Here is a 26,009-nt window from a genome sequence, read left to right as displayed (position 1 = left end):
GGCAGGGACGCCCGCAACACAGCACTTGCCTGCTGCGAGGAGGTATTTGTGCCCCCCCTCACCTTTGCAGCCCGAGGTCTCCACATTTAAGGAGGTAAATGGTGCCCAGACCCCGACACAAAGGGACTTGGACTTGTGTCCGGGTGGAAGAGGCTGCGGTGTCCTGCGTCCCCGCAGCCCGGCCCCGCTCTGCTGGGGCTGCCCGGCCATGGCCGTGCACACCTGCCATGCTGGCCAGGGGCCGCAAGACCCCTCTTGGGGCCAGCGGAGCCCCCAGGAAAGCTCTGAGCCCCGACTGGCGGCATGGCGGGGCTGGGACCCCCCCAGTCACCCTCCTCTGCAGCTTTTGTCTCTTGCGTGGGACGCTGGGGAGCGAGAGACCTGAACTCTTGCTGCTGCTGGAGCAAAACCCCCAGACCCCTGAAGGTCTCAGGTTTTGGAGGCTGGCTGGGCTGTTGCAGCCCCTGCTGGGGGAGCCCTGTCTCTGCAGGAGAGGTCCAGCCCCAGGGAGGTGCTTGGGGGGCTCTGGTGGGGCCACACTCTGCACCCACCTTGCAGTGTGGTTGAGGCCAGCCATTCCTGGGGGAGCACAGTCCGGTTGAATCCACATCTCCTGCTACCCCGACGTTGGGCTTCACCCAACAGCTCAGGGGGGAACGGTCCCTCCAGGCACACAGCTGCCAGGCTGGGGTCCCCAGGGAGCCGGCAGACCCTCGTTCCTCAAAGGGATGGTGCTACAAGCCTACGCTTGTTTTTAAGCATCGGGGTCCACAAGAGCTGCTGGCCGTGGAGCTGGTCCCAACAGTTTGCTGCTCCGGAGGAGTGGTCACGGAGGGGCGGCGGGGCTGTCCCCAGCCCAGGGAAAGGCATCGGTGTATTTAGGTACTCAAGAGGTGAAGAGCAGGGATCTGCTCTGTGGGGAGCGCAGCAGCAAAGCGAACAGCTTCGTACAGCCGAGCTTTGAACTTGCCTACCCCAACATCCAAAACACCCAGCAGGACCCCTGGCCACGCCGGAATGTGCTGGGAGATGGGGGTCTGGGGGGTTTAAGGGCTGGTTTCAGCGGCAGCAGCTCCCAAACCCTGCCACCACCCATCCCTCCATCCTGAGGAGCTTTCAAGCCACAGCTCTTCCTTTCAAACCTAAAGAACAACAAAAACTTAATTGTGGTTTCTCCAGCTTGGCAGCCTTGTTGGGGGCAGGAGACACCAGGCAGGGGGAAAGAATCACAGACTGGTTTGGGTGGGAAGGGACCTCTAAAGGGCATCCAGTGTAACTCCTGCCATGAGCAGGGACATCTGCACCCAGGGCAGGGTGCTCAGAGCCCCGTCCAACCTGATCTGGGATGTTCCCAGGGATGGGGCATCCACCACCTCTCGGGGCAACCTGGGCCAGGGGTTCACCACCCTCCTTGGGAAACATTTCTTCCTTAGATCTAGTCTAAATCTCCCCTCTTTTAGTTTAAAGCCCTCACCCCTTGTCCTATCCCCTCAGGCCCTGCTAAAAAGTCCGTCCCCATCTTTCTTATAGGCTCCCTTTAAGTAAAGCAAGACAGAAGCAGGCACGTACATCTGGCATCCCCTATAGAGGGCTTAGCCAGGGCTGCTCGCCCCTGGGGGCGGGCGAGCTGCAGGCAGGACCCTTGCTTTTCTAAATCGTTTATTCGGTTGTGTATCAGAGGAGTCGGGGGGCAGCCAGGAGCACGGCCGCCCCGAGCATCCCCCTTCCACGCCACATGTCCTTCCAGGAGTGAGTTATTCTCCCTGTCAAAAACACAACCCTAGGTCCGGGTTGATGGACTTTCCACTTCCAGTCAACGATCTCATGATGCCTTTTTGCAACAACGGAAGAGCTGTCTGGGATCAGACTGAGCAGCCCGAAGGAACAAGGACATGCCAAGAAACCCGCTCCACTGGCCACAGTAGCTTTGGAGAAAGGGCGAGCTGTTTCCTACGCACCCGAGGAGGGGACAGGTCCCTCCCCGGAGGACCAGCAGTGGCTGCGGTCACCCCTCTTCCCCAGGGACAGCCACGATAGGTCACAGCATTACAGCGCTCCATCTCTCTGCTTTTTTTTTTTTTTAATACATTTTCTTTCTTTTTCTCAAAGGCATAGACAACTTGAACTGAAATATTTAAGGCAAGGAGCTTATCTTTCTAATTACCAAGTGTTTCTCAGCCTGGCCTTTCGATTCTCCAGACACCTGAGGGCTGCCATGTGGAAAGCAGACAAGGAAAGGCTGCTTGGGAGACGTACGAGCTCACCAGACTAAAGGATGTCAGCTTGTTCAACAGATCTTACTGGAAAAGAAGGCAAGAGCCGCAGGGACCACAGCACTGGGACCAGCTCGGCCAGTTCAGAAAGGCCTGGGAGGCTGGAGCCAGGCTGCCCTCCCTGCTCCTCCTTCCCTGGTCCAAGCCGAATTTCTCCAAATCCAGCTTTGCGGGGCGATTCCCATCACAAGGGACCCAGCACCACCTGGCCCTTGCGATTTGATCTCCGCTGAATCCGGCCTCCCCCGCACACCCGCTCGGCGCCGTTGGGGAAAATGCCGCGGCCCGAGCGCGGTTACTCATCGGCAGCCTGCCCTTTCCCACCGCCGCGCTGCCCGCTCCGTATCGAGTGAATTCCTCTCCCCTGATTACACCCTCCAAACACCCATGAAAATCGATGCTGGCTCCGCTCCTGTGGGACGGGAAAGCCATGCCCTGTCGGCTGCACCGTCCCCAAGCCGCCAGAGCCAGCGCAGCCAGGGGAGAGCTGCCGAGCAGAGACACTTCTGAGGGCGGCTGCATATTAATATACATGACTTCTAAATACTTAACCCAAGCTGTAATTCACACTTCTTTTTAAGCTGGAGCTTCTTACAAACGCTCTGTGAGTGGATTCCAGAGCATCGTTGCGTCATCCCTGGGAATTAATGAGAGATTTGATGTCTTATTCACCAGATTTCCCAGGGTCCCCGTGTTTCAGGGTTTTGACCCAAGCCAGGCTCCCGTGAGAAGGTGCGTTTTCAAGAGCCAGCCCCAAACCTCTCTGCTTACAGCAGGAGATTAGAGTCCAGCGCTGCCCGCGCAGCCCCCCCGGCATTACCTTCTCCCTGCGCAGCCGTAGCCTTTGGGGGGGCTTTTTCTGATGCTCGCCTTTTAAATATTCATAGGGTTTTGCTCGCTATAATCCAGTTATGCGACTTATCTGAATCTGGTTCAGCTCAAAGAAATGTGTGTCATTAACATCTTAAACACCCGATGATCACAAGCAGTACTTGGGGAAAAATGGACTCGTCATCTGGAAAAATACAAAGTAATCTACCCTCGCTTTCTGGCTAAGTGAACGGGAAAACAAGGATTAAAAAGACACGGTGGAAGGGACATTAAAGCTACTGATCTTCCCCACGTACATCCTATCCACTGGCTCAGTGTCCCGGGGCTCTGCTTTTACTGCTGTACCCTCCAGAAGAGCCCCACTCTCCCCGTCATGGCAGTGACAGCTCTCAAGGAATTTTCCATCCCTCCTGCATCACGTTCAGAGAGATAAAACTACATTTCAAACCTGACCCGAGGCTGGCGAGAGGCACGGGTGCTTGCCCTGCCGTCCTTAGCCATGTACTGCACGTCACGCAGCCCCAGCCCGGGGGGCTTTGCCTCGTCTGCCACCCCCTGGCCAGCGGATCTCGCCTGCCCTGGCCCATCTGGTGGCACCCGAGGCGATGGAAACTGTTAAACACAGTTTGGAGCAGAGCTGTGAACACACATCCAGGAGCTTCCCGGCAGCCTGCTGCCCCCCCGCCGTGCCACCCCCACCTCCCTCCTCCACGGCTGGAAATCTATTTTTCAGCCTAAATTTGGTCAAGCTTAAACCTGTCCATCAGGGAAGGCAGCAAAAGCATCCAGCTTGTCCCACTGCTCGCCCGGGTGCGGTGAGTCAGGGCAGGGGACAGAGCACAGGCCCGGCATCCCCCACCCTGTGGCCTTGAAGCAAAATTACAGCGCGGCATCGGAGCTGGGGAGCAGATTTTCCAGGGAAGCTCCCGGGTGGTTTTCTCCCACCCATGCCCTTGCAGTCTCCCTGTGTGCTTTGCCTGCTAGTAATCACTCCGCTTTGCTGTCAGTGCTTTTACCTTCATTTCTCCGACTCCCTGATAACAAAGAGCTCTGTACTGAAAGCAGACACCTCCTGCTAACCTCTCTCGGTGATAAGCGTCTCCCAAGGCCTCTGCAAAACGCCTTCTGCAGCCCTCAGGTCCCCTCAATAGCTCTCTCGTCCTCCACTATTTCTCTAAAAACATAAAAAATAACCAGCAGGCACAGAGGGCAATTTTCTCACGCGACACCGACTCAACACAGGAGCCGAACGCTTGTAAGCCGGAGGGACACCACCGCATCCAGCCTCTCCAACAAAGCAAACTTCATCTATAGACTTTATTAGACGAGCAGCTCTCCAATAGAAGCCACACTTCCATTAAATCTGCATCAAAACACGCCAGCGTTAGCAGGCCCTGAACAAACCCAGGGGCAGGGAGGGGCCGCGTGCCTCACCTTTGCCTTCAGCCAGAACTGGCCGCAATATGAGCCATTTTCCTCAAACTCCTCAAAAAGCCTTCCTGAACCGTGAAACTGCGCTGCCAGAGCTGGGGCCTCCCTGCGCTGCGGCTGTGCACAGCCCTGGCTCCTGGCTAGCAAAGGGAGATCTAGTTCTGGCACAGGCTGAAGGGGACCAACACTAAAGCAAAAAAGGGTGGGAAAAAAAAAAGCGTCTTTAGGAACAATAACAAAGGGTTCACGTCCTTCTCAGTACAATCATCTTATTTTTTTCCCTTTAGGGAAGGAGGGAGGCCTGGTGAGCTTAGCTGCAGTGGCAACACCAAGCAGACACTCAAGGGAAGCCGAGGCGACTCGCTCAGCAGCTCGCTCCCCTCACACTCACTCACGTGGAGTGGAGAATGGCGAAATGGCTCCCCGCGCCCTCGCTCAGCCAGCCAGCACTGCCGCAGCGTCGCAGCCACTCAGGGAGGCTTCTGGCAAAACCAGAGAAAGGTTGGTATTTCCAACATTCAAATAAAAAACCAAAACAAAACAAAACATTGAGGCCTTCCAGGTCACCTCCCAACAGCTGTGGAGCGCAGGGAGAGGCTCCTCACGCTCCCCTCCTGATGCATGCCGCACGGCGGGACGCCAGCATCCTCCAGTGCTGGCAGGCTCCCAGCAGCAATACGTGGCAGTTCAACAGTTTGCTTACTTTATTCTTTTTTTTTAATTAACGGCTCTGTGTAAACCTCACTTAAACATCAAGTGCGTTCTGCTGCCACACCGAGGGAACGGTTCCCCCACCGCCAAAACTACACCACACGTGAACTCCTGGCTTTAAACCCCAGCAGATGACAATGCCTTCCCGGTCCCCGAGCAGGGTGGGCAGCGCCGGGGGGCCGGACCCTCCTCGCGCTTGGCTGGAGCCAAACATCCTTCTTGTAGGTAGTCCCGGGGGGTCAGCAGAGCTGTATAAAAAGGCACAAGCCCTCCCCGCATGGCTGTCCAGCGCTGCTGGCACCTCCGGCCATTGCCCAGTTTATGCGTTCCTAGCAAAATCCCTTTGAGAGACATCGAGGAGGGTTCGAGCGAGGTGTGTGGACAGTGCTGCCTCGCAGCCCTCTGCACAGTTTGGGTCTGCCCTGCTCCTTCACCGCAGCCGACACCGGCTGCATCCGGGGCTCAGTAGATCTTCTGTCGGCTGGGCAGGATGGCCTCCTTGATGAAAGAGAAGATGAGTAGGATACCAGAGCGCTTGCCCCTCTTCCCCTTGGTGAAGTAGTTGGAGACCACGTCGTCTGCGGAGAGAAGGGAAGAATGATCAAACACGAACCCACTGACAGCCACGGGAGCCCTGGGATGGACCATCTGATTTCAGGGTAATGCACGAGCTGCCTTTAAAGCAGGAAGTTTCTGGTTTGCTCACATCTGGCCTACCTGGGCGTTCCGTAAGCCACTGACAGACAGCCCAAATCCCAAGCTCCTTTTCTGAAGCTGTAGGGAGAGTCCAGGGAAAGCGACAGGGCGCCAGGACAGGAGCGATGCAGGACGTAAAGCAAGAACAGCCCTCCGCTCTGCTCACTCACCCCTCACAAGCACCCGTTCTTCCTGCCTCAGCTTTTGGGGTTTACCCGACCAGCTGCCCCCTTCCCTGCTCTGTGCAGCGGGAATGAGGTGTGCTGAGCACGGTCCCTGGCAGAAACCAGCCCAGGCCTCAGGATTGCTCACCTCCAGGCTGCACCGTGGAAGGCAGGACGTTCTCTCCGGCCGACAAGGAGACGAAAAAAGCAAAAGGAATTAACCACAGGCAGAACGTGAAGTAGGCGAGAACCTGCAGGCAGAGCAAGAAGGGCAGTGAGAACAGAGCCACAATACACCCAGCGGCCCTTCACACACCGACGTCTGTCCGGGCGGACGCCCATGAGTGCTGCCGCAGCCCCAGCTGTACACCTCTACGATACACCCCAAGTTTCTGCCTGAACCCCTCAAGAGAAAGGGCACCGAAGGGGGAGAACCGCACCTCAACTTCTCCCTGCCCAAGTCTCTTGGGTGCTGAGACAGCAGCGCTGGGCGAAGCCGATAAGGGGATAAAATTCACCCAGCAACTTCCCACGGAAGGACAGGGCTTGCAGGAAAAGCCCTAGCTCCTGTCCTAGGCTCCTAAAAATCTTTACTGCTTCCAGAAACCAGGATTTTAAAGAGCACCATTAAACAAACAGGAAATTGGCTGTGCTGTTATAATTAATTAAATCCTCTTCACACCTTCCACGGACTAAAAGGAAGAGTCAAGACCTAGGCTTGCTCCTCCTGCCCCAGGGTGGGACACTGGCGTAGCACAAGAAGTCGGCACTTGGGGAAGCGGCTACTGCAGTTTGAGGTGAGCTGAGCCAGCCTCCTTGCGTCCACAAGTGCTGGATAAGCATTAACTTCATAAAAAGGTGGTTTTGTTTTTTTTAATTTCATGGAGTTTTATTTGTTTTTAAAATCTGCACTCAGTGCCAGCTACTGTTAGGACCAAACAAGCCCCTGCATGAATTTGGACCTTCCTCTTGGCAGGTGTGAGGGTGGTGAGACAGAAGAATCAGCACATGGAGTCATAAAAATAATGAGGAGCAATTATTCCAGAAGGAAAGTGATTTGTGGTTAGCTTGGTTTTCAGCATTTCAGGAAAAAAAAAAAAAAAATCTGTGCTTAAGATTCAATATTTTTTCTGCCCTTCAGAGCTGGCTGAAAAAGCCCCAAGGCCACAGCCAAGAAAAGAAACTGCAGCTTCCCTGGTACTTCTGAGGGAACAAGCACAGGAACCCCCAGGGAAGGTCTGTGAAAAATATTCTCGCAGTGTGTCTTACTGCTGACCAAAAAACCGGCATTTTTCTCTTCCCCCCTCCCACCAGCAGCTCCACGCTGCCTGGAAGAACACGGATCGACTCCTTCCCGAAGGTCTCTCACCTCAGAGAACAGGTAATACTCCTCGGCGAAGTACTGGAACGCTAAGTAGTGATTGAATATAACCAGCACTGGCAAAGGAAAACAGCAAAGTCAGTCTCCAGCCTACAATCAACACCGTTGGTTTATCTCAAGGCCCCCGAAAGAGGACATCCAGCTCCGCTGCCGCAGCCCCTGCGAGGAACAGCTCCTCCCTGCTGCGCATCCCCTTCCCCACCGCCCCTTACACCTGGAATCCTGCTGTTGCTAAAATATTTTCACGCATCTAGTGAGAAATGGTGTGAGCAGCCAGAGCCTCCCTGATCCCAGCTCCAATTTGTTACTCTGTGCAGCCCCGGTCAAGTCCCTCGTCCCTCTGGTGCTTTATTCTCCGTGTCCCCAAGGGCACCCTGGAGAGCCCAATCTGATACTTGCTAATGCTGCACGATGCCGGGAGAGAAAGCAAAAAAACCCCACATCACCGACAGCTGCTGCAGAGAGCAGCTTTTCTGCCATCTGTAAACCAAGTCAAGCTGAAATGCGGCCAGGACAGTAGAGTTTACACTGTCCTCAGCAATGAAAAACATCACTTAGCTCTTAAGAGGCAGGATTCAGAGCTTCCTTTTGCCTTTTAGTTGAAATGCCAAGACAGTGGCCCTAGCTCAGGAGCACTGGGTCAGCAGAGCCCCAGCAAGAGCCAGCCCCGACACGAAATGCTGCGTCCCGCACTGCTTTATCGCCCTCTCCAGCCTCAGAACGTCACAAAAGAGCCAGATGAGAGTCCGGGTCTGCCAGAAAACACAGCTCCTGATCTACACACCATAGGACAGCTACACTCATTTTCAAGTAGTCGATAAAATCCTGCCTACGTGAATGCTTTGAGGAGCAAAGATGTTTTAGCTGTACACAGAGAGCACCCTGAAATATGCATAAGGGCTCCAGAAAGTCATGCTGGAAGAAATTTTGCCCGTTTGCTCCTTAAGGTATCACTACAAATCACTTGGAGCAGAGTCCTGAAGTCAGATCTGTGCACGGGACACTAAAACATGTAGGGAACTCAGCAACTCATGGTTGGAGGAAACCATTTGACCTACTCAGAGCAGCCAAAACCCAGTTTAACTGGCAGAGCTACTGGCCCACCAGCAGAGCTACTCCCAGGTTCAGCCTACAACACGGCTCTGGCTGTTCATCAGTCGAGCGCGGCAGACAAACCACGAAGCTGACCACTTCGGCCAAAATATGGGTGCTGTCAATTTAAGCCCCTGCCCAACCCCACACCAGAACCCTGCGCCCATGCCAGCTGCTCAGGAGAGATCCTCGTGCCCATCTTGCACCAGGGCTTGCCCAGGCAGCCCACAGCCCAGCCAGGGATGGAGCCACGACAGCCACAGACACGGGCTCGGCAAATACCACAGGAAAGGAGCAAACGTGAAAAATAAAAATCCCTGATTTAAGCTCGGCAATGCACTTCTCTAACGTGGCTTTCTCCAGTAACCCAGATGAATTTCCACATTAATTGTGGACATTTGTTTCAAAGCTTTTCTTTCTCTAAACATCAGTTCCTTAGGACACAAATGCACCATGACGCACAGTCCAGCCTGACATCAGGCTGTAATTACACACGCCAGGTTTTTTAGTTTGCTTCAGATCCCTCCTGCTCTTTACGAAGACACACCGAATGCCCAGAACAGGAGGTCTGCACGGAGGACGCCGAGCTTTGGTCTAGCTGGAGGGTGAAGCAAAGGGTGCCCGGGAAAGCCCGTCGTCCCTGTCTCTGTGCTGGGACACACAACCGCAGGCTCTTCCCACACCAGCAGGCCCAGCCCACAATTATTGCAGCCACGTCATAAAGCACAATTAAAAAGTACTGCACAAAGCTCAAAGTCTTTCCAAAAGCCACGCAGGCTGCAAACAACAAAACCCAAACCTTTGCTGCCACCCAGGGCCCACCTGGTGATGGGGGTGATAAGGTTTCCTCTGCCCCCGCGCCCACTCCCACCCCAGCGCCCACTCCCACGGGAATGCTACAGCCCCACTCACCGCAGGACAGTATGAAGTTGGAGGACGTCAGGACGATGAAGGGGAAGGTCTGCAGCAAACCGAAGTAGACTAGGTTGGTGAAGAGCCCCACGCCCACCATGAAACCAGGAAAGTGTTCAAAGAGGTAGAGGCCAACCAGCACGGACGAGGAGAACTAGAAGAGAGAACAGGGGCTGCCTGCGGCAAACATGGGGGTGCAGACTGCATGCAGCTGTGCAGGCAGGGATCCTGCCACATTCAAGGTGATATTTCATGAGCTCTAATGGCACCACATCTCCCCATGCACCTCCCACTTGGGACCAGCCACTTGGGAAAGGTCCAAATGGGAATCCCACCTTGTTGCTGTGTCTCCTAGTAGGACACACCACGGCTGTGCCTCAATTTCCCCAGCCAAGGAGGAAGAGGTGTTGCCTAGGAGAGGTTAGGCAGGATTGCCACCTCCCCGGTGAAGTGAGGTGCCGATTGAAGCAGCCCCTGCCAACCTCCTTCCTCAGGAGCTGGAGCTGCCTTGGGGCCAGGGGAAACAGGAGCTTCCCAAGCGCTCGTCCCCTCCAGCCAGAGCAGTGGTCCCATGCCACAGCTGCTCTGCCAGCCCCGCTGCTGCCCGGGGGGTGATTTCAGCAAGGAGCTGCCCGTTTCTGCAAGCACAGGGACTTACCCAGATCATGTATTTGATTATCCTCCTGGTGACAACCGTGTACTCCTCGATCAGCTCCGCCAGGTAGTACAGCCCAGCAGCTGCGGGAGAAACGCCTGGCTCAGCGCCACGGGCCGGAGCAGGGGGACAGGAGGGAGCGGGGCAAACATTGGTGCCTTCAGCCGGGGGTTCCATGCTCACCCACTCCGGGAGAGACTGAAGGACAGGGTGCCCTGAGCAAATCTCGGCAGCACCCAGGGGACCCCCAAACTCTGGGGCTTCCACAGGACCTCAGAAGCACTGAGGGGCCTCGTGGGCACCCATGGGGCAACCCCTCCCAAGTCTCTGGGGGATCCACAGGACCTCAGGGGCACTCACAGGCATCCAGGGGACCCCAGGAGGTGCTGGACCCGCGGCCCCGAACCGCGCCCCAGCAGAAGCCCAGGCTGCCCCCTCCCCGGAACCACCACCTCCTCGCCCCGCCGAGAAACGCACGACATATCGCGACAGCCCCCGAGAGGAGCCTGAGGCCGGGCCCAGAGGCCGCACAGCGGCACCCCCGAAGGCCCCGGGCCCCCCGGCGCCGGGCTCACCGATCGCCAGGGTGACGAAGGCCACCTGGATGAGCAGGGACAGCCAGCTCAGTGCGTAAATGAACCACATGGCGAGGCCGGGCCGGGTCCCGCCACTCCCGGTTCCTGCTCCCGCTGTGGCGGCGGCGCGCGGCGCTGACCACGCGGCGCCGGAACAAGCGAGACCCGCCCGGCCCGGCCGCCGCCGCACGGCGCTATAGCGACCCCTGCAGGAGCGGAGGGCTCCTGCCCCACGCTCCGCCGCCGGGGGGCGACCCCGAAAGGTACAGGGCCCCCCCACGCCAAACCGTATGGGAACCCTCCAAACTGTACAGGACCCCGAACAGTACAGGGGCCCCCTCAAACCATACAGGGGCCTTCCCATACTGTACAGGGGCCCCGAACCGTACAGGGATCCCCCGAACCGCACAGGCATACCCCAACTGTACGGGGGCCCCCAAAAGCGTATAGGGACCCCCAACCACACAGGGACCCCCCCTAATTGCACAGGGATGCCCCAAAACCGTACAGGGTCCCCAAGACGCACAGGGATCCCCAAACCACAGAGGGCCACCCCTCCAAACCATATGGGGACCCCAAACCACATGGGGAACCACCCGAAACCGTTCAGGGACCCCCAAACCACACAAGGACTCCTCCAACCACCCAAGGCCCCCCAACCATACAGGGACCCCAAACTGCATGGGGACCCCCCAAACTGTACGGGGACCCCCCCAAACCTGTGTAGGGACCCCCTGAAATCATATAGAGACACACCCCGCCCCCTTTCGTGTGTATAGGGACACCTCCTGCAGCTGTATGGAGATCCCCTGCACCTAAATAGGGACCCCCTGTCCAGTCATACAGGGTCCCCCCGCCATAGGGAAGCCCTCTGCACCCATGCAGGCACCCCACTGTAACTCACGTAGGGGCCCCAGGCCCCATATAGAGACTTCTTTCACCTGTATAGGAACGCTTGCACCCATATAGGGACCCCACAACCTGTATAGGGACCCAGAAGCCACGTGGGGATGCCAGGGACCCCAGCACCCATATAGATACCTCGGTATCTATATAGAGACCCTCTGCGCCCCTATAGGGACTCTCTCCATCTACATAGGGACCTTACACCTACCAGACGCTGGGCTGGGATCCCGGCACCTATACAGGGCCTCTTCTGTGGAATCCCTCACTGCAGGGTGCTGGGTCCTTGCTGCGGGGTGCTGGGGTGCCCACTGCTGGTGCTGGGGGGCTCAGGGTCTCTGGGAGCTTGAGGGGACATGGGACAAGCTCACGGGCAGGACCTGTCACGCGTGCACCTGTTTCTCTGCAAGCACCCACACACATGCACCCACGTGTGCACCCCCCACCACTGCAGAGCCCTGGGGCACGAGGGGAGGGCTGGCCGGGGGGCAAGGAGGGGGCTCAGAGGAGCTCTTCGCACCCACACCTTCCCCCTGTGCCTGGCATGGGTCCGGTCATGCTCACCTCCCCGCATCTGCGGCTGCAGGGCATGTTCAGTATGCTCCTGGCAGCGCCTGCATGCCCCTGCGTGCCCCTTGCACCCACCCTGCATCCCCCTGCATCCCTCCTGCATCCACACAGCATCCCTCCTGCATCCTCCTGCATCCCTCCTGCATCCACACAGCATCCCTCCTGCATCCCCCTGCGTCCCTCCTGAATCCTCCTGCATCCCTCCTGCAACCGCCTAAACTCTTCCTGCATCCCTGCTGCATCCCCCTGCATCCCCCTGCACTCTCCTGCATCTTCCTGCATCCCTCCTGCATCCCTCCTGCATCCCTCCTGCATCCCTCCTGCATCCCCCTGCACCCTCCTGCATCCCTCCTGTATCCCTCCTGCATCTTCCTGCATCCCTCCTGCACCCCACCTGCATCTCTCCTGCATCCCCCTGCACCCCACCTGCATCCCTCCTGCATCCCCCTGCACCCCACCTGCATCCCTCCTGCATCCCTCCTGCATCTTCCTGCATCCCTCCTGCACCCCTCCTGCATCCCTCCTGCATCCCCCTGCACCCTCCTGCATCCCTCCTGCATCCCTCCTGCATCTTCCTGCATCCCTCCTGCACCCCTCCTGCATCCCTCCTGCATCCCCCTGCACCCCACCTGCATCCCTCCTGCATCCCTCCTGCATCCCTCCTGCATCCCCCTGCACCCCTCCTGCAACCTCCCGCACCCCCTCTACACCCCCTGCACCCTGCATCCGCCCTGCACCCCCCATCTCCCCCTGCCCCGCAGGTGCTGCCCACTCCCCCAGCGCCCGTGCCGCCCTCCCCGCAGCTGCCTCGCTGCCCGCAGCACCCACAGCTCCGCAGGGGTGCAGCTCAGCCCCCCGCTCTGCGGGGCGGGAGCGGGGGCACCCCCGGGAGAGCGAGCGAGGGGCCGGGGCGGGGGCACAGCGGGCGAGGGGCGCGATGGAGGCTGCCGGCTGCTATTGCAGGGTTGCAGAGGCGCTGAGCCGCCCGCCCAGTGCATCACCCGGGGCCGCGGAGAAACGGGGCATTTACCCACCGCCCTGGGACGGGCTGCGGGAGGGGCGGGCTGAGCTGTTATTGTAGGGTCGCACGGCACCGTGCCGCGTACGTGACCGGTTTGCTGCGGCAGGGCTGCGGGAGCGCCAGGCCGCGTACCCCGAGCTGCCCCGCGGCGGAGCCGCCCCCGGGAGCACCCACGGGCGGCCGGGCTGAGCCGCGCGGGGCCTCGGCGCCGGCAGGATCCGGCCTCGGTTCGGGCCGTTCGGCGAAGGCTTCGCCGCCGCGTCCCCGCCGGCAGCGCTGGCCGCACCGCGGGGCGCGTGAGGGTGCCGGCGCCCCGCCGAGCCGGCGGTGCCCCCGGGGTTCGGCGTTCTGCCGCCCGCCGCCGGCCCCCCGTCCCGGGAGGGCTTTGCTCCCCGACGGGTGGGTGGGCGTGGGGCTGCAGCACCCACGCGGCCCCGACGCGCAGCCGCCGTAGCGCTGCGCGTGCGCGTGCGTGCACACGGGGGTGTATATGTATGGGGGGATGGGGAGTGTATGTGCATGGGGTGTGTGCATGTGTGTGCATGAGGGGGTGCGTGGGGTGTGTGCAATAGGGTGTGCAAGAGTGTGTGCGTGGGGTGTGTGTGCAAGGGGGTGTGCGTGGGATGTGTGTGTGCATGGGAGGATGTGGGAGGTGTGGGGGGGGGGGTGCGTGGGGGGGTGCAAGCGCGTGTGCGGAGACCAGGCCCCCGGTGCGGGCGCTGCTGCGGCGGAGGCAGCCGGGTGCTAATGCACATCTGGCACATCTGGAAGCGGCTGCCGGGCCGGCGCTGACCCCGGGACTTTGTGACCGGGCGCGGACCCCATGGGGGGGCTCCAGCCCGGCCCCAGGGCCGCCCGGGCAGCCGGGAGCTGCGGGGGAGCGGGGCCGCGGGCCCCGTGCCCCACCCCTGCGGGTGCGGGTGGGGGTGTGGGTTCGGGTACAGGCACGGGTGCAGGTGCAGATGTGGGTGCAGGTGCGGGTGCAGGTGTGGGTACAGGTGCTGGTGTGGGTGCAGGTGTAGGTGCAGGCGCGGGTGCAGGTGCTGGTGTGGGTGCAGGTGTGGGTGCAGGTGCGGGTGCAGGTGCAAGTCTGGATGCAGGTGCGGGTGTGGGTGCAGGTGTGGGTGCAGGTGTGGATGCAGGTGTGGGTGCAGGTGTGGGTGCAGGTGTGGGTGCAGGTGTGGGTGTGGGTGCATGTGTGGGTGCAGGTGTGGGTACAGGTGCAGGTGTGGGTGCAGATGTGGGCACAGGTGTGGGTGTGTGTTTGGGTACAGGTGCGGGTGCAGGTCTGGATGCAGGTGCGGGTGTGGGTACAGGTGTGTGTGCGGGTACGTGTGTGTGCAGGTGCGGGTGCAGGTGTGGGTACAGGTGCAGGTGTGGGTACAGGTGCTGGTGTGGGTGCAGGTGTGGGCACAGGTGTGGGTGTGGGTTCGGGTACAGGTGCGGGTGCAGGTCTGGATGCAGGTGCAGGTGTGGGTGCAGGTGCAGATGCAGGTGTGGGTGTGGGTGCGGGTGTGGGTACAGGTGTGGGTGGAGGTGCAGGTGTGGGTGCAGGTGTGGGTGTGGGTGCAGGTGTGGATGTGGGTGCAGGGGTGTGTGTGTGCAGCTGCAGGTGTGGGTGCAGGTGTGGGTGTGTGTGCAGGTGTGGATGTGGGTGCAGGGGTGTGTGTGTGCAGCTGCAGGTGCGGGTGCAGGTGTGGGTGTGTGTGCAGGTGTGGCTGCAGGTGTGGTTGTGTGTGCAGGTGTGGGTGCGGGTGCAGGTGTGGGTGCAGGTGTGGGTGCAGGTGTGGGTGTGGGTGCATGTGTGGGTGCAGGTGTGGGTACAGGTGCAGGTGTGGGTGCAGATGTGGGCACAGGTGTGGGTGTGTGTTTGGGTACAGGTGCGGGTGCAGGTCTGGATGCAGGTGCGGGTGTGGGTACAGGTGTGTGTGCGGGTACGTGTGTGTGCAGGTGCGGGTGCAGGTGTGGGTACAGGTGCAGGTGTGGGTACAGGTGCTGGTGTGGGTGCAGGTGTGGGCACAGGTGTGGGTGTGGGTTCGGGTACAGGTGCGGGTGCAGGTCTGGATGCAGGTGCAGGTGTGGGTGCAGGTGCAGATGCAGGTGTGGGTGTGGGTGCGGGTGTGGGTACAGGTGTGGGTGGAGGTGCAGGTGTGGGTGCAGGTGTGGGTGTGGGTGCAGGTGTGGGTGTGTGTGCAGGTGTGGATGTGGGTGCAGGGGTGTGTGTGTGCAGCTGCAGGTGCGGGTGCAGGTGTGGGTGTGTGTGCAGGTGTGGCTGCAGGTGTGGTTGTGTGTGCAGGTGTGGGTGCGGGTGCAGGTGTGGGTGCAGGTGTGGGTGCATGTGTAGGTACAGGTGTGGGTGCAGGTGCGGCTGTGGGTGGGTGCTGCCGTGTCCCCTGGGAAGCCCCTTCTGCTCCTCTTCTCCCCTCGGTGCCCCGCTGGCTGCAGAGCATCCCTGCGCTCCCCACCGGCGTCCCTGGCGCAGGGTGTAACTGCAAACCCGCAGGGCTCGGGGTGCGAGGTACCCGCTCCCCCCACGGACAGGGACCCCCCAGACAGCCGCAATGCCGAGCTCTTTCCGTTGCAAAATGTGTGTTTTTCTCCACACGGTGCCCAGTGCCTGGGATTTGCTGGGAAGGGCAGGTTTTCACACCGGTTCTGGAAACATCTGATAAAAAATGGTCACTGAGCTGCTGGGATGCTCTTTGGGGGGATGACGACCCGGTAAATTCGGGGGGCTCACGCCGGGACCGGTGGTCGGCAGAGCCGGCGGTGCCCGGCCTTCCTGGGCTGCTGCCCTCTCCCCGTGTCCCCCCGCCCTGAGGTTTCCCGTTTTCCCCGCAAATCCCCCTTCTCTCCCCCTTCGGGGAGCTGCCGTTGCCGCGGGGTCTGCTCCCGCGCTCGGCCGCGGCCGCCCGCGCCCGAGGGAAGCTCCGGCTGGGGTGGGACCCCCAACCGCGGGCTGGAGCCGCAGCGAGAGCCGGGGGACGACGACAGAGTTTTGCCTTTTGCACCCCAATGTGCAACTGCCGTGAGCATCAGCACCCCTCGCCACTGCCTGGATGCTGGGCACCCCGGGCACCCCGCAGCCCCCACGCCACCTCCGCCCGGGGCCAGCCAGGCTGCAGCCCCCAGCAAAAGCCCCCACGTCACCCCACTCCCCACCCCACTTGCACCCACCGGCAGTGGGTGGGTGGGCAGAGCCCCACGCCGTCTGCGGGGCTGGGCTGCACAGGGATTATTTTGGGGGGGGGTGGTGTTCCCCCTTTTTTTTTCCCCCAGTTCAACCCAGCAACAAAATGGCTGCGAAGTTCATCTCTGCGCCCCGCTGGGAGCCGCCGCGCTGCCGGGGCACCCAGGCACGACTAATGGGCGAGAGCACCCCGGGAGGAGGCGCGACCAGCTTTTTCCCTTCTCTTTTCGAGCTCTTTATGTATTTAACTTTATGTATTTGGCTTTTTACTGCCCCCCCCCTTCTCCCCCCCCCCCTCCCGCTCCCTGCCTGCGTGGCACCGGGCACCCCCACTCCTGCTCCCCTGCCCCCCCGATGTCCCCGGGCGTCCCCAGCTATCCGGGTTTCTCCATCCCCTCCCAACTCCTTTGTATCCTCATGGACCAGGGCGGGGGGTCTCCCTGCCATGGATCCCCACGGATCCTGCCCACCGCCCCCCAGCCCTGCCCGTCCCCACGGACAGGGTTTTTCTGGATCACCCGAGCCCCCGTGTTTCGCTATGGAGCGGAGCTGCTCACACTCTCCCCATCGCCTCTGCAGCCCCACGGATGGGGTTTCTCAGCCTCTCCCCAGCTCTGTGCACCCCTATGGGCGGGGGCTTTGTGCCCCCCCCAGTCTGGTGCATCTCCACAGACCGGGATATCTTCTCTCTCCAGCCCCACACAACCCCAGGGATGGGATTTTGCCCCCCAAGCCACACACAACCCCATGCCTGGGGTTCAGCCCCCTCAAGACCCACACATCCCCACAGATGGGATTTTGCACCCAAGCCCTGAGCATCCCCACAGATGGGATTCCACCCCCCCCCGCCCCACGCATCCCCATGGATGGGATTTCACCCCCCAAGCCCCACACATTCCCACGGTTGGAATTTTGCCCCAGCAAGCCCCGAGCATCCCCACGGGTGGAACTTTCTCAGCCCCCCCGGCCCCGCAGACACGGGTTTTGCCCTCCCCATCCCCCCCCTCCCATGTACTGGGATACCTCCCCCACCCCACACATCCCCCCCCGCCCTCTGGGTCTGCGGGGAGGGGGGCAGGCAGGAGGGGGGCAGGCAGGAGGGGGGCCAGCGGCTGCGCGGGGCCGAGCCCCATCCCTTATGCATCCCTGCGCTGATGCAGCCTGACAGCCCGGCCGCGTTTGGTACCTCGGCACAAGCGGCCGGAGCCGCCTGCTATTTCGGTTGATGCTAATTTGCTCCGTGTTGGGCGGGGGTTCACGCTCCGGTCAGCCTTGCCTGATACTATATTCCCCGTTTGTTCCAGGAAAGGTTTTTCTGTCAGCTCCCCTTAGCCTTGATGTGCTCCCCGAACTGTGAATGCAACGCAGTTGGGGACCGGGCCACGTGAGCCTGTCAGCTCGGCTCCGCTCAGCGGCCAGCGTGGGGGGCACCCCGGGGTGGGGGCACCCCGTGCTCCTTGCCCCCGATCGCCACGGGGGAGGGGAGAGGGGGTGAGGAGGGAGCGGTGTAAGGAGCCCCCATGGGAAACAGAAGGTATGGGGGCTATAGGTGCCAGTGTGATATACCCCCCTACAGCTGCCCGTGAACCTGCTCCCCTGCCCCAGAATCACTCCAGTGCACCCCAGCTGAGCCCAGCATGTCCCCATGGGGTGGTAGAGGAGCCCGGTATGTCCCCATGGGGTTCTAGGGGAGCCCAGCATGTCCCCATGGGGTCGTAAAAGAGGCCCCTCCTGTGCCCCTGCCCCACACTGGTCCCATGCAATGCCATCAATCCGTGGAGGGTCCTCCTTGAAGGGACCCCCTGGGGGGCAGAGGAGGTGGCCGAAAGCCTGGCAGGACTGGCAAGATGTCCCAGGGACCCCCACCCTGGCTGTGTGCTGTGGGGTGCTGGGCCCTGGGGGACCCCCAGCAGGAGAGCTCAGCTGCCCGTTGGGGGGTGCAAGGAGTCCCCCACTATGGCCCCAGCTGCCCACTGCCCCATGGTCCCCAGCTCCCCAGCGGTGAAACAATCTGTGGCTTTGGGTGCTCCCCTTGCCCATCTGGATTTGGGGTGCTCCCCTAAACCTGGGGTGCTCACCTGGACCTGGAGGAGGCTCTGGGGTGCTCAGATGGATCTCGGGGAGGCCCTGGGGGTTTCCACCTGGTTTTGGGGTAATCTCCTGGACCTGGGATGCTCACCTGGATTTGGGGTGGTTCCCTGGCCCAGGGGTGCTCCTCATCTCGCAGCCCTCTCTCTCCGCTCCAACTCCTGCCCCTGTCCCTGTCACTCGTGGGGTGTCTCTGCTGTCCCCCTCCTTGCCCTCAGTGGGGCTCAGGGGTCCCGTCTCCCCTCGGTGGGGTGTGCAGCTGCTGCCAGCCAGCCAGGGCTCTCCTGAGCTCAGGTACCCTCTAGTTCCCCAGCTGGCAGGGATGGGCAGCTTCTCCGCAGGACACCCAGGACACCCACATAGTGGGTGCCCCACTGGTGACACCGCCAAGCCTGGCCCTGGGACGTGGCTCTGAGGCCACAGCGCTCGGTGCAGGGAGGCGGGCACAGTGACAGGGCACCGTCACCCGCCAGCTCTGCCTCGGGTCCCCTCCAAAGGGGCGAGGGGTGCTGGGGCTCATCCTGCACACACCTCGGGGCTCAGCGCCCAGCCCCCCCGAACAGCTCATACGGCAGGTGGGGGGGACCCCGATGCCCTGGGGGCAGTTGTGGCCCCACAGCCTGCAGCGCTGCACCCCCAGGGCACGCCTGCACTGCACCCCACGGCACACCCGTGGCACCCCCGTGGGCCGGGCACTGGGGTTCCCAGGGCCCCACTGATGACCCTGAATCCCCGTGGGCAACCCAGCCCCTGGGTGCCAGGGCCGGGGGGGCCGGGGTGCTCGGGCTGCGTCAGCCGGGGATTAGCGAGGCCGGGATCTGCCTGAGCCCCTGATCCCGCTTAGCGCCCGGCCCAGGCGCCCGCCGGGGGCTTAGCGGCCCCTGACGCCACCCGAAGCTGTCACTGGGTCCCCTGCGCCCAGAGGGATGTGGCGACACGGTGGGGGGTGGCGGATCCGACACCACTTGTGGGCTCTGGTCTCCTGGACTGACCCCCAAATCCTGCCATGGCGCTGGGGGTGGATTCTCGGGTGGCTAGTAAGGGGTGGGCACCCTCCTGCCTGCCCCACCCTGGCTCTGCACCCATTGGGGCGAGAAGGTGCTTTTTTAGGGGACTGCACCCCAGTGTGGCACCTTAGCCCCTCCGCCAGCTCCGGGCTCAGCCCTGGCTCCCGGGGAGCACCAGGGAGTGCCGGGAGATGCCCAGCACGGCCCCATGGCTGCACCGCGGCATGAGCACGGCCCCACAGACACCCATGGGTGCCGGGGGTCTGTCCCCCCTGACCGCACCGTGGGACTCCTAGGTGCCACCGCCGCAGCGGCTCAGTCAGCAGCGCCGTGCCAGGGAGGCGGCGGGCAGCCCGGTGACACCAGCCCGGTGACGCCAGCCCGGTGACGCCAGCCTGGCTCTAAATCCCTCCTGTGAGCCGGAAAAAAACCCTCCTTCGGAGTTTATTAACTCATTTTCAGCGCCCGGCCCCGCCAGCTGCCAGTGCCGGAGCTAACTAGGTCAGGAGTGCGCCTCTGCCGCCGGCCATCGCGGCCACGCCGGGTGCCAGCCGCCGTCCCGCCGGGCTGGGGACACGGGGGCACATGAGGGGACATGGGGGGACCCGGGGGTATATGGGGGGGACACGGGAGGACGGGGTCACCCCAACACCCCGCAGCCGGCACCCCACCTCGGGGCCACGGTGCAGACTGGGGCCGTGCACGTAGGCAGACACGTGCGGCCCCGCGTGCGAGCGCACGCCTTCCCGCGCACGCTCACGCACACGCGTGTGCGCACAACGCGCCTTCCGACAGAGGGGGAAACTGAGGCACGGGGCGGAAAATGATGCTGCAAAGGCGCCTGCCCCAGGACCGCCTCGGGGTACCCCTGTCCTGGGGGGTCCTGCCCCCCCCCAGCCCCGCCCTGCAATAATATCAATTAGGGATGCACAGATCAGCCTTAACGAGCGGCGTCCGGCAGCTCAGCTGCCCTCTGCCCCTGCTAATGCGCCGCCTCTTGCCCAGTGGCTCCGTGACCCCCCCCCAGCCCCGGGACCCCCACACTGGGGCTGAGCTGGGGCGGGAGGTGCCGGGGCTGGGAAATGCTGAGTCGGCAAAACTGCTTGGAGGGTGGGTTTGGTGTAGGAGAGGGGTCGAGGGTCCCACCTGATGGTGCTGGGCACCCGCTCAGCATCGGGGCGTTGAAGGGGGGAGCCAGGATCTGGCCGCGTCCCTGTCCCCAGCCCTGCGGCTTCTCTGCGCCGCTGAGCGGGGGCGGGAGCGCGGCGCGCAGGCAGCGTGGGCAGGCGGGATGGGCTCTGTGGGCGATGGACACGGGTGACGTTCCCCAGTGGAAAGGTCTATGGGGACCAGCCCCGCTCTCGGCCCCGGCCCTTGGAGCGGCCGCCGCTCCCCGAAACGCGCTGCAGCTCCCCGGCATGGCCCGGTGTCCCCAGCAGCCACCCCAGGGTGGTGGCCCGAGCGTGGTCCCCAACACTGCGTCCCCCACGACCCCCCATGCCCTTCCAGGGCTCACCTCCGCGTCCCCTCTGCAGATGTCTGGGTGGCCGGCGGCCGGGACAGCGCAAGCCCCAATGCCACCAGCAGTGCCGGGCTGTGCCGGGGAGCGGCTCGCCGGGGCGGCCGTCACGCTGTCCCCCCCAGGCGCGGGGGACAAACGGCCCCTGCACCCCCAACGCTGTCTCGCCGCCCGGGGCCGGTTTTGGATGTGTCTCCCAACCATCACAAGCTCCTTCCAAGGGGGACGGGTCCAGGGGACCCCCCGGGAGGGCGCAGCCGCACGCTGGCCAGTCACGGCACCCCGCGCGGAGCCCGTTCCATGGGCACAGGGGCTGGAAGTATGGGAGGGTGGAGGGATGAATGGAGGGATGGACAGACAGACGGTTGGATGGAAAGATGGATGCAGAGATGGATGGATGGATGGATGGATGGATGGATGGATGATGGATGGATGGATGGATGGATGGATGGATGGATGGATGGATGGATGGATAAATGGGTGGATCGGTGGATGGATGGATGGATGGATGGATGGGAGGATGGATAAATGGGTGGATGGGTGGATGGGTGGATGGGTGGATGGATGGATGGATGGATGGATGCTACAGGAACGGGCAGCGGGACAATGCAGTACCTACCACAATCTCTGGGAACAGAGAGGCATTACGGAGCTGGAGGAAGGCGGCCGGGCACGAGGAAGGACAGACGGACGGGGCCCGCTTCGCCTGCGGGTCCATGGTTCTGCTCCCGCAGAGCTCTCCCGGGCGCTGCCTCGTCCCGCTGCTCCCGGTGCCGGTGGCACAGAGGTGGCCCCACGCCGGGCCGGGCTGGACCGCGATGCGCCACAGCCCCAGCACCACCACGCCGGGACGGGGACGAGTCGAAGGAGTCGGCTGCTCGGGGTCAGTGCTCGCAGGTCACCCCGAATATTGCCCCATGGGCTGCCCGGCCATGGGGCCGCATCCAGCCCGTCTGCAGCCCCCCGGAGCCGGGCAGCCGCCATCCCACCGCCGCCCCGAGCCCCATTTCGCCACTCACCAGCCTCTTCCTCCACGCGGGGTGTCCCCTGGACGGACCCCGGGCCGGCTCTGGCCCCCGGCTCAGCACCGCACCAGCCCGCCCGCCGCCACGGCCCGTTTCCCAACCCACCGGCGGCGGGACGGATCCGGACCCCCGAAATATATGTCAGTCCCTCCAAGATCGGCGCTTCCGCGCCGGCGCCGAGGGCGGCAGAGCAGAATAAAACCGCTCCCAGCCGCCACGGTGGGGCCTTCCTCCCACCTCTCTCCCTCCTCTGCCTCCCGAGCCGAGGCAACCCCGGCACCCACAGCATGCTCGAGCTAACGAAGCGGGGCTGAGCCCGAGCTAACGAAGAGGGGCTCAACCCACGGCCCCACGTGCCGACGTCCTCTCTCCGCCTCGGTGCCCTCGCTCGCCCTCCCCACGCCCGTCCGGGACCCACGGTGGCTTCGGGGCTGGAGCCGCCCAGCGCTGCCTCGGGGTCCCCTGGAGCATTCCTGGCTCCTGCACCCCGTTTCTGGGGGGTCTGCAGAGGGGCGCGGCAGAGGCACCGGGGGGATTTGCTGCCTGTTTGCCCACAAACCCCAAATCGCCGTATCTTACCCCGAGCCGGTGCGGGGCCCACGCGCCTCCCACGCGCCCGGGCTTCGGTCCGGCCAGTGCCACCTCTTGCCCTGGTGGGATCCGAGGTGGGGGGAGCCACCGCCGCTGGGCTGGGGACAGGTTCGGGGCCGGGAGGTCCCGACGACCGCTGCCCTCCAGTCCCCGTGCCTGGGCGGGGCGGTGGGATGCAGTCGGGGCGCTCCGGGTATCACCCCATCAGCTCCCTGGTGCCGTGGGTGGCATCCAGCCCACGCAGGGACATCGCTGTCCCCTCCCACGGGCCTGGTGGGACGCACGCCACGGCCCCACGGACTCACCCGCAGCTCCCGGCCCCTCGGCAGCCGCCGCCGGCTCTGCTCAAACTTTGCCACAAGTTGAGACAAAGGCAGCGGGTCCCGTCCCTGTCCCCTGTCCCCGCTGTCCCCAGACAGCCTGGTGCCACCAGGACTTAATGAGGGCACGAGGGCGGTGGGCTCAGGGGCTGCACACACACACACACACGCGCGCACACACACACACACACACACACACACACTCTGCAGCTTAACCCTTCCCCTGCCACTCCTCTCCACCCCATCTTTGGGGCAGCTGGGGAATTTTGGGGGGCTCCCCTGTGCCCTCGGTGGTCCCTGCACCCAGCTTTGGCCCTGGGGGGTCCCAGTCACAGCCCCCTGGGGTTCCCCACCTGCAAAAGGCTTGGGGAGGATGCAGATACCCCCCCAGCATCTTCATCCCCTGAGCCATGCAGAGTGGGGTGGCCACGGTCCCCATCCCACCGGGTCCCTCTGCAGCACCCTGGGATGATGGGGCACGCCCCAGCCCCGGGTGCCTGATGTCCCACCCTGTGCCCCACGGCGCAGGGGAGCCCTGGAGGGGCTGGAGCTGACAGGCGGGGGGGACCTGACCCCAGTCCTGGGCTGGCTGCTCCGCTGGTGTCCCAGCATCCGGGAGCAGGGAAGCCCCCAGCAGCAGCGGTGTCACTGGGCCACACAGGGGATGGCCTTTCCCCCCCCCAGCCACTGTCCCGTCATCCCCATCTTGTTACACTCCCTTCCACACCCCCTCCTGCCTGCCCCATCTTCCCCCACCTCCTCTTTCCGTTCTGATATGCCCGTCCATCCATCTGCTCAGCCGTTCACCTCTTCATCCACCCCATCATCCTCTCCATCCCCCTACCCTTCCATCCATCCATCCATCCATCCATCCATCCATCCATCCATCCATCCATCCATCCATCCATCCATCCACCTTTTTCATTCATCTGCCCTCTGCCTTCTGCATCTGCCCCTCCATCTTCTCCATCCACCCACCCATCCATCTTTTTCATCCATCTGCCCCTCTGCCTTCTCCATCTGTGCCCTCGTCTTGTCCTTCCATCCATCCATCCATCCATCCATCCATCCATCCATCCATCCATCCATCCATCTGTCCTCTCTATCCATCTGCCTGTCTTCTCCATCATCCATCCATCCATCCATCCATCCATCCATCCATCCATCCATCCATCCATCCATCCATCCATCCATCCATCCACTCAGCCATGCACTCCTCCATCCTCTTTGTCCATCCACTCCATCTTCTCCATCCCTCTGCCCATCTTTCTGCCCCTACACCCCTCCATCCATCCATGCATCCGGCCTCCCCTCCATCGCCCCACCTCAGCCCCCCTCGTCTCCATCCCTCACCCCCCATCTCCATCCCCGGTGCGGGGTGGCGGTGGGGCGCGGCGGCTGTCACCCGCCGTCACCCGTAGAAGGGGCCGCGGTGCCCGAGGAGGGGCTCAGCTGTGCCTGCGTCCCCGTCTGCCACTCGGCCAGGCCGCAGCCGATGGGAGCTGACAGCCGCTCCCGCGCTCGTTAGCGATGCTCTAACGAGGGGAAGGGGTGTCTGATGGCGGGAGGAGGACCCCGTCCCCTGCCCCCGTCCCCCCACGGCGGGATGTGGCTGTGGGGACAGAGGAGGACCCCGGTGCCATGGTGGCTCCTGGCCCACAGGCACGTCCTCCAGCTCCAACCCCGCCGCCGGGACCTGGGGGCGATCGCTGGGGAGGGGCTGGAGTGGGGGACACCCCCCCGCGCCGGGGCTCGTCCCCGTGGGCCCCCCCTTTTGCTCGGATCACAGATCCCAGGGGGTGCCTGGGCGGGGCGCTGTGTGCGTGTGTGGGGCTGCGTCCTGGGTGGGTTGCATGTCTGGGGCTGTGTGTGTGCATGGATCTGTGTCCTGAGTGTGTGCATGGGGGGCGGCTGTGTCCCGAGTGGGTGCATGCGTGGGTCTGTGTCCTGAGTGTGTGGCGCTGTGTCCTGGGTGGATGCGTGGGGTGCTATATCGGGGGTGGCTGTTTCGCGGGTGGGTACGCCGGGCTGTGTCTCGCGTGATCCTGTACCCCTACACGTCTGTGATCCCCGCGTCCCACGGGGAACGAGTCCTCGCCCCACAGCAGCCCCGGGGCTGGGAGGGGGAAAGACATGGCCGGAGGGGCGGCACAGGGACCCGGGGCGGGCGGAGGGGAGGGGCAAGGACACATGGAGGCGGGGCGAGGCGGGGCGGGGCGGAACCGAGAGGGAGCGCGGGGCGGTGCCAGGAGCGGGGCGTGCCCGGGGGCGTGGCCAGGAGCGGAGGAGGGCGGGGTGTGTCCCGGAGGCGATGGCGTCGCTCTTCGGCGGCGTGGAGGGGTGAGGGGTCGCGCCGCGGGTGGGGGGGTCCCCACGGGGGTCTGCACCCCCCCCGCACCTTGATCCCCCCTGGGTACTCCCAGCTCAGCGGGGGCTAGAGCCGGGCACCCCCCCGGCCCCTCCTACCCGGAGCAGAGCGGGGCCAGGGGCTGAGGTCAGCAGGGCGGGGGGGGGGGTGTGTCAACAGCCCTCGCCCCCAGGGACCTCCATCCTGGTCCCACACCCCCCCGCACCCCCAAGAGCTGGTTTAGGGGCTGCAGGGGGTCCCCGGGGAGATGCAGAGCCGCGGTGGTGGGGCTGAGCAAGGGGGTGTGTCCCCCATTGGGGATGGGGGGCGCGGGGTGGCGCCGGCAGCGTGTCCCCCCGCTCTCTCCGCAGCGGGGGCACCCACTCCAGGGTGGTGCTGGTCTCTGGAGATGGCCGGATCCTGGCCGAGACGGAGGGGCCCTGCACGAACCACTGGGTGAGCCGGGGTCGCCCCCCACCCCGGCCGGGGCGGGGGGCACATGGGGGGGGGCTGTCCCTGGTTGTCCCCAAGCTCCCAGGGCGCTTGGGTGGGATGAAGCCACCGGAGGAGGTGCCAGGGTGATGCCGGCAGCTTGTGGCAAAGCTTTTGGCCGTGTGGGACCCCCCGGGGATGGAGCCCGGGGTTGGGGGGCTTTAGGGTGTGTGTGTCCCCCCGGCTCTCAGCTCATCGGCTCCGAGAAGTGCCTG

General features: G+C 63.0%; 1 protein-coding gene across 1 annotated transcript; it reads right to left on the bottom strand.

Moving 5' to 3' along the window:
• Positions 1–5,708: 5,708 nt before the first annotated feature.
• On the bottom strand, positions 5,709–10,892 carry TEX261 (testis expressed 261; the record flags this gene model as incomplete). Its single annotated transcript, XM_081998790.1, has 6 exons — positions 10,722–10,892; positions 10,150–10,229; positions 9,492–9,645; positions 7,476–7,543; positions 6,255–6,357; positions 5,709–5,824 (listed from the first exon to the last, which is right to left on the bottom strand). The coding sequence occupies exons 1-6, from the start codon at positions 10,789–10,791 to the stop codon at positions 5,709–5,711; spliced, it is 591 nt and encodes a 196-aa protein (XP_081854916.1). The 5' UTR covers positions 10,792–10,892.
• Positions 10,893–26,009: the final 15,117 nt, after the last annotated feature.

Source organism: Phaethon aethereus (assembly GCF_964289735.1).
Source record: "Phaethon aethereus genome assembly, chromosome: 4".
Taxonomy (NCBI): domain Eukaryota; kingdom Metazoa; phylum Chordata; class Aves; order Phaethontiformes; family Phaethontidae; genus Phaethon; species Phaethon aethereus.
This window is presented reverse-complemented; position numbering and strand designations above follow the sequence as displayed.